Source organism: Eschrichtius robustus, chromosome 1 (assembly GCF_028021215.1).
Source record: "Eschrichtius robustus isolate mEscRob2 chromosome 1, mEscRob2.pri, whole genome shotgun sequence".
Taxonomy (NCBI): Eukaryota; Metazoa; Chordata; class Mammalia; order Artiodactyla; family Eschrichtiidae; genus Eschrichtius; species Eschrichtius robustus.
In genome coordinates, this window is record NC_090824.1 from 91,785,726 (window position 1) to 91,793,467 (window position 7,742).

Below are 7,742 nucleotides of genomic sequence, written 5' to 3' on the forward strand. Positions count from 1 at the left end.
ATATATATGCTTGAAATAGAACCAGAAGCAATAAAATCAGTTGATAATATAAGCCTTTCAGGAATTAGAAGCATGTGAACAAATAAAATAGGCAAAGATAAACTGTTTTGTTAAAAATCTATTGTCTTCTTTATCCATTCACCTGTCGATGGACACTTAGGTTGCTTCCATGTCCTGGCTATTGTAAATAGTGCTGCAGTGAACACTGTGGTACATGACTCTCTTTGAATTACGGTTTTCTCAGGGTATATGCCCAGTAGTGGGATTGCTGGGTTGTATGGTAGTTCTGTTTTTAGTTTTTTAAGGAACCTTAATGGGAAGTGAAAAGCAGTATGATTTTTTCATTGATCATTTAAACTGTTTCTTTTTATTTGCCTTTCTGTATCTGATAGATTGCCTCTGGCTCCCATTTTATTTAAAATGCTGCCCCACATTAGAACTTTTGGTTATTTCTCTACCCTTTTGCAAACATGTCTCCTATGATGCTTTTCACTATTAGGCATAGTCATTCCTCATACTGTTTATTTAGTGTGTAGTTCTTAGTTCATCTTATTTATTTCATCCTTCGTGATCAGATTATTTTTCTTTCTAGCTTTTGGTAGGGTTTTGTGTCATTAGATAAGCTATGAGTCATTGGCAGAGTCTGCTACTAACTTCTGAATGTCTGTTTGTTTCCCTTTCTTCCATGATGACAGAACCCCTACTTTCTATCTGGGCACATGCTACCTAGAATAAAGATGATATTCTCAGTTTCACATGAAATTAAGTATAGCTGTGTAACAATGTTTTGGTCAATGGATGCACAGTAGAAATGGCATCTGGGAACTTTCTTTTTTTTGTCTGCGCTGCGTGGCTTGTAGGATCTTAGTTCCCTGACCGGGGCTCAAACCCAGGCCCTTGGCAGTGAAAGCGCCAAGTCCTAACCACTGGCCCACCAGGAAATTCCCTGGGAACTTTTCTTAAAGACATCTGGCACATCCCCTCTGTTGCCCTTTTCCTTCCACTCATTTTTCTTGCTTCTTTCATCCTGTTGCTTGGAATGGGGATGTGATAGCTACTATTTGAACTGTAAAAGCATACTCTACGATTCGCAAAGCAGTAGACTAAAAGGAGCCTGGGGTCCTGAGGACATTGTGGAGATATCTGCCACCCCAGCCCTAGGTTGCCTACCTCTAGACTTTTTTTAAAAATTATTTTATTTATTTATTTTTGGCTGTGTTGGGTCTTTGTTGCTGTGCACGGGCTTTCTCTAGTTGCCGTGAGTGGGGGCTGCTCTTTGTTGTGGTGCGCGGCTTCTCATTGCGGTGGCTTCTCTTGTTGTGGAGCACGGACTCTAGGCATGTGGGCTCAGTAGTTGTGGCTTGCGAGCTCTAGAGTGCAGGCTCAGTAGTTGTGGCGCACGGGTTTAGCTGCTCCGCAGCATGTGGGATCTTCCCAGACCAGGGCTCGAACCCATGTCCCCTGCATTGGCAGGCAGATTCTTAAACACTGTGCCACCAGGGAAGCCTTAGAATTTTATGTGACAGAGAAATAAACCTCTCCTTTGTTTAAGGCACTATATTTTTGTGTCTCTTACTGCCAAACTAACCATAAATGAGACTTAAGAACAGGCTACTGACCTTGTTTTATGGAAGATAATTGTGTGGAAGATAACTAGTTCTTTACATCTGTAAAGTATTAATCTTGAAGTTATAAAGGTGACCTTAGTGACATTACATGTCTATTAGATTTATAGCAACTTTAGTAGAAAATAGTTCTTTCAAATGGAATGTTTGGTTACGCTGTTACTCAGCAGTGTGGAAAAACTGAAAATGACCTCAGTATTTGATAATGAATTAATAGAATGGCACCTTAAATCATATTGTATCAATTTAATGGAATAGTAATTTTTTTCTTTTTAACAGCTTTATTAAGATATAATCATATACCACACAATTCACCCATTTAATGGGTACAACTTAATGGTTTTTAGTATAGTGACAGAGTTGTGCAACCATCACCACAGTCTGATTTAGAACTTTTTCATCATCCCAGAAAGGAACCTCTTGCCCACTAGAAGTCAGCACCCGTGCCCCTCTCCCACACCCATACTGCTAGCCCTAGACAACCACTAATCTACTTTCTGTCTCTGTAGATTTGCCCATTCTGGACATTTTATATGAATGGAATCATATAACACATGCTCTTTTGTGACAGACTTCTTTCACTTAGCATAATGTAGAGTTTATTCATGTTATAGCATGAGGTATCAATACTTTATTCCTTTTTATCGCCAAGTAGTATTCTATTGTATGGACATACCACATTTTATTTATCTATTCATCAATTGATGGATACTTGAGTTTCCACTTTTTGGCTATTGTGAATAACGCTGCTATGAACATTTCATGCACAAGTTTTTGTGTGGATGTGTGTTTTCATTTCTCTTGGGTATATATCTAAGAATGAAATTGCTGGATCACATGGAAACTATGTTTAACATTTTGATGAACTGCCGAACTGTTTTCCAAAGTAGCTGTATCATTTTACATATCCACCAACAACGTGTGAGGGTTCCAGTTTCTCCACATCCTCACCAACGCTTGTTATTATCTATCTTTTTGAATATAGTCATCCTTGTGGGTGTGAAGTGGTATCTCATTGATGTCTATTGTTGGGGACATAGTTGGTCATCAAGAGGATGTGACCACTGGTTGACCTGCGAGCTGGACCTGGGGTCAGTAGCTTACCACCCCATCCCCTATCTTTGGAATGTTTGTTCTGCCCACTGTTCCCACAGTGGGAGCCATTTTCAAGGACACAGGCTTGGGACTTCCCTGGCGGTCCAGTGGTTAAGACTCTGTGCTTCCAGTGCAGGGGGTGTGGGTTCAATCCCTGGTCAGGGAACTAAGATCCCACATGCCGTGCTGTGCGGCCAAAAAATAAAATAAAATAAAAAAAAAGGACACATCCTTGAGAGAGTAATGTGTTGTTGAGACCATCTGGACAATATACGTGACTGAACCCAGTTAAGGACTCTTTATAAACTTCTAAGATTCCAGTGGATGGGTGTGGAGATCTACTCGTATTGCGGCCACACAAGACAAGCCTCATATGTCACTTCCCTTGCTTATTGAAACTGCCATCTTCTAATCTGCAATGGTCTGCCTTTTCCTTTGGTCTCTCCTTACCCTCCATGTAGGGGGACCAGTTACAGATTTTACCCGGGAAGCTCCCAAGTTTGCCAACCAATAGCTATTCGAGTCCTTTGCCCATTTTATTTGTTCTGTTGTTTTTGTTTGTTTGTTTATGTTTTTCTTCCTTTGCCCATTTTAAATTTGGGTTGTCTTTTTATTATTAAGTTATAAGAGATCTTTATATACTCTGGATACAAGTCACTTATATATATAATTTGTAAATACTTCCCCCCACTATGTGAGTTGTTTTTCACTTTCCTTTTTATTTTTATGTATAAATTTATTTTTTAATTAAGCTTTTATGAAATTGCCATTCTATATTTGGACTCTTTTTTTAATTTCTTTTTTTTTTCATCTTTATTGGAGTATAATTGCTTTACATTGTTGTGTTAGTTGCTGCTGTATAACAAAGTGAATCAGCTATATGTATACATATATCCCCATATCCCCTCCCTCTTGCGTCTCCCTCCCACCATCCCTATCCCACCCCTCTAGGTCATCACAAAGCACCGAGCTGATCTCCCTGTGCTATGCTGCTGCTTCCCACTAGCTATCTGTTTTACATTTGGTAGTGTATATATGTCCATGCCATTCTCTCACTTCGTCCCAGCTTACCCTGCCCCTCCCCGTGTCCTCAAGTCCATTCTCTATGTCTGCATCTTTATTCCTGTCCTGCCCCTAGGTTCTTCAGAACCATTTTTTTTTTAGATTCCATATATATGTGTTAGCATACAGTATTTGTTTTTCTCTTTCTGACTTACTTCTCTCTGTAGGACAGACTCTAGGTCCATCCACCTCACTACAAATAACTCAATTTTGTTTCTTTTTATGGCTGAGTAATATTCCATTGTATATATGTGCCACATCTTCTTTATCCATTCATCTGTCGATGGACACTTAGGTTGCTTCCATGTCCTGGCTATTGTAAATAGAGCTGCAGTGAACATTGTGGTACATGTATCTTTTTGAATTATGGTTTTCTTAGGGTATATGCCCAGTAGTGGGATTGCTGGGTCGTATGGTAGTTTTATTTTTAGTTTTTTAAGGAACCTCCGTACTGTTCTTCATAGTGGCTGTATCAATTTACATTCCCACCAACAGTGCAAGAGGGTCCCCTTTTCTCCACACCCTCTCCAGCATTTATTGTTTGTAGATTTTTTGATGATGGCCATTCTGACTGGTGTGAGGTGATAACCTCATTGTAGTTTTGATTTGCATTTCTCTAGTGATTAGTGATGTTGAGCATCCTTTCATGTGTTTGTTGGCAATCTGCATATCTTCTTTGGAGAAATGTCTATTTGGGTCTTCTGCCCATTTTTGGATTGGGTTGTTTGTTTTTTTTGATATTGAGCTGCATGAGCTGCTTGTAAATTTTGGAGATTAATCCTTTGTCAGTTGCTTCATTTGCAAATATTTTCTCCCATTCTGAGGGGTGTCTTTTTGTCTTGTTTATGGTTTCCTTTGCTGTACAAAAGCTTTTAAGTTTCATTAGGTCCCATTTGTTTATTTTTGTTTTTATTTCCATTTCTCTAGGAAGTGAGTCAAAAAGGATCTTTTTTTTGTGTGTGTGCAACCTATGGCTTTTACTTTTATTATAAACAAACAAAGTACATGAAAAATATCAATTATTTCTTTTTAACTCTCTGTTTGCTTATTTCCAGATGCTTTAAATAGGATAGAAAAAGCAAAGCAACAAAACAAATTCCATCCACTACACTGAAGGCTGACATTTTAGTGTTTCACTTGTAAAGAGTCAATAGTAAAGTCATAACTATAAAAAGAAGGAAAACAATTATCACTTAAGTGCTTCCTTAGTTCCTGAATTATTTTTCCACAAAGAAATGGTAAATATGAGCCATATATTACTGCAGAGAAGAGTTACTTTTTTCTTTTCATAAACTTTTTTGCTTCTTTCAAAAGCCCTTCCATATCTTCCTTTTCTAGGTCTTCCTTTCCTGGTTCCCAGTCGGAATCTTCATCTGTTGGCTCATATTCTTCTTCCTCATCATCTATAATGCTGTCATTCAGGTTGTACTCACTGGGTTGCCCAACACTGTCATCTTCATCTGAAATGTTTCTCACTGGAAATGTACTAAGTCTATAGTCTATCTTGTGCTGGGGATTCTTCCTATAACAAGATGCTCCATAGGGACATTCGGGCTGGTCATCAGCCTCACCTTGACACGTGATGTGTACACCTCCATAATCACTATCACCAGGGTGACTGAAGTGTTGAAAATGGACAGGATTCTTCCTATAGCAGTTTGCCCTATATATGCAGGATGTCCTCTTGACCTTGTTTTCTTCAGAACCCTGTGGAACTGAACCAGCTGCCTTTGCATGCAAAGTTTCAGGATCGGAGGGATCAGAGCCAGACTCAGGATGAGATCTTTGAGGCTCCTCATGGAAGGACTTGCCTTGGGCACTCAAACAACTCTCAGAACAACTCCTCACCTTGCTGTCTTTATTTGCTGTTCCCTTAGTGGTGATTTTATGTTCAGGAACCTTACCAAGTTCCTCTACTGGGATTTCATTTCTCTGTGCATTAGTCATCATGTTATTTACCTCTGTGTTATCTAACGTGATCGCAGAAAATGACTGTGACATTTCCTTGGATGAAATGATAGACTCTTCCTGGTCAGCATTTTTGCACTTTTTTCCTGTGTCTTGCTCTGCTGATATACTTTCTGTACTTCCTGATGAAATTAATCGCTTTCTTCCCTGCTATGTGATTTATGTCATGGACTGTTCTGCCTATGTTTTCCTCTAAGAGTTTTATAGTGTCTGGCCTTACATTTAGGTCTTTAATCCATTTTGAGTTTATTTATTTATTTATTTTTTTAATCTAACTCCTTGATATAATAATGCATACAATTCAAAATGATTACACTATCATTACATATAGGGCTTTCTGTAACTACAAGGTGGTGGTTATGGAAAGCATGGCCCTTGGTATCAGTATCTAAAAAGCAGCCACCACCTTCTTCTATGTGTGTTCTCTTTTTGCGTTTTTTCTTCATTTTTCTTAATCAACTCTGCTGTTGTTGCTGCTTCTTAGCAAAACTGGTAAAAACAAAATTGTAATCATTGAACATAGCGCTCTGGCAATCAAGACGTTTAAAACCTTCAATCTTCTGGGGCGAAGAAAGCACTGTGCGACATTTAGAACTCTGATTTACAAACAGGGTAGTCACAAATTTTCCTGGCTTGAAGACTTCCACAACTTTCCTGATCAGGTCATCATAGGAGGTCTGACTTAAGTTTGTTTCAAAGCTAACATAAGAAAATTCTGGTTCTGGAGTGATGTGAATAGTCCAATAAGTTCCATCCGATTTCATTCCATTCATTGAATACCCACAAGGATTGAACAGTGTGGCATCAATGACAGAACCTGGTATCAGGTCACGAATTCCACTCTCACGAGTGACATCCTTTGCAGTAACACCATCTTTCATGTAGAACTGGTCCATAACTGCTGGGTCAAGCTCACTCATCAGAATTTCCAGGGTTTGATCTGGCTGATTGATTACCTGACTCTCTGGGAAATCCAAAGTATGCAAGTACCAACAATCAGAATTCATGCGTCCCATACAATATGCTGCTCCATTTGGGAAAATTGCATTAAGAAACTCTATTTCTTCCTGGAAATTCCGGTGTGGGTACCCTTGGTGAGAAGGCTTCATGAAATTCTTACGAGAATAAAAGAAGCTTTGAATTGAGTCAAACCCACTGTAATCCCTAGCAAGTTTCAACAGGGGAACCAGTGCTTTCAGCAAGAGGGTGGTACCACATGTCTTCAAAATGAAACGTCTCTTGGAGACAAACATGCTACTCTCACTGAGTACATAAGCTTCCTGCTTGTCAGTTTTTGTCATACTTATGATTGAACATTGCACATCCTTCAAAAGTATGTCCCACTCAGATCTTCTTCACCTCTTTCTCTCCATAATCTCCACAACAACTTCTGGCTCAAGGTGAGGGGGCGGGGTTGGGGTGGTAGTGAAGATGGCCTGCTTCTTGGTCCTCTGGCTAGAAAGTCAAGGCTTTAGTTTCCCCACTCTGCAGCAGTCTGCTACAGGACTGCCTGAGCTTGGGATGGTGCGAAGATCCCCAGATCCTTGGTTTGCATCGGGTTGCTGCCTGGAGAACCAAACCTCCAGCAGCTTCTCGGTCCCTTCGAAAAAATGTGCAGCTTCCATCACCGTGAGACTAGCGAACAACCAACAACCACAGAAAATCAACTAAATTAGATCTCTTCTCCCGCCGCTGCCGCCGCCGCTGCGGATTGTTCCAGCTGTGTTACTAAAGTTCAGGCTCCTTTTTTGCTATAATTTTATATTAACTTTTTTTAAAAAAGGGTTAATAAATTTTCCCGGCTTTTTTTTTTTTTTTTTTTTTGTGAGCGAAAGTTGAACGTGAGTCTGTTGGAAATAGAGGCAGATACAGCTCAGTCTCTTGTAGTCCGCTGTTTCCCTGTTAGAGAGAGTAGAGCAAGCGCTAGCTAATGTCGCCGGCCATACTGTGGGACTTGAGTTTATTTTTGTGTATGTGTTAGGGAGTGTTCTA

General features: G+C 39.7%; 2 protein-coding genes across 3 annotated transcripts; both read right to left on the bottom strand.

Moving 5' to 3' along the window:
- Positions 1-4,757: 4,757 nt before the first annotated feature.
- LOC137761857 (aprataxin and PNK-like factor) lies at positions 4,758-6,196 on the bottom strand. The gene is made up of 2 exons (XM_068538939.1): positions 6,065-6,196; positions 4,758-5,897 (listed from the first exon to the last, which is right to left on the bottom strand). The coding sequence occupies exons 1-2, from the start codon at positions 6,194-6,196 to the stop codon at positions 5,055-5,057; spliced, it is 975 nt and encodes a 324-aa protein (XP_068395040.1). The 3' UTR covers positions 4,758-5,054.
- Positions 6,111-7,432, bottom strand: LOC137759506 (S-adenosylmethionine decarboxylase proenzyme-like). 2 transcript variants are annotated; one of them, XM_068535814.1, is made up of 2 exons: positions 7,258-7,432; positions 6,111-7,026 (listed from the first exon to the last, which is right to left on the bottom strand). In XM_068535814.1, exons 1-2 carry the CDS (start codon positions 7,373-7,375, stop codon positions 6,206-6,208), a joined length of 939 nt encoding a protein of 312 aa, XP_068391915.1. In that variant the 5' UTR covers positions 7,376-7,432; the 3' UTR covers positions 6,111-6,205. The 2 variants fall into 2 exon arrangements, with proteins under 2 accessions (XP_068391915.1, XP_068391906.1); XM_068535805.1 differs by lacking the exon at positions 7,258-7,432 and having other exon boundaries at positions 6,111-7,043.
- Positions 7,433-7,742: the final 310 nt, after the last annotated feature.

Coding starts and splice junctions, on each gene's coding strand:
- LOC137761857 (XM_068538939.1), bottom strand. CDS start 6,196: ATGAAGAAAAAACGCAAAAAGAGAACACACATAGAAGAAGGTGGTGGC. Junction 5,898..6,064: donor GCCCTATATGTAATGATAGT/GTAATCATTTTG, acceptor ATCACATAGCAG/GGAAGAAAGCGATTAATTTC.
- LOC137759506 (XM_068535814.1), bottom strand. CDS start 7,375: ATGGAAGCTGCACATTTTTTCGAAGGGACCGAGAAGCTGCTGGAGGTT. Junction 7,027..7,257: donor CACCATCCCAAGCTCAGGCA/GTCCTGTAGCAG, acceptor ACAAGCAGGAAG/CTTATGTACTCAGTGAGAGT.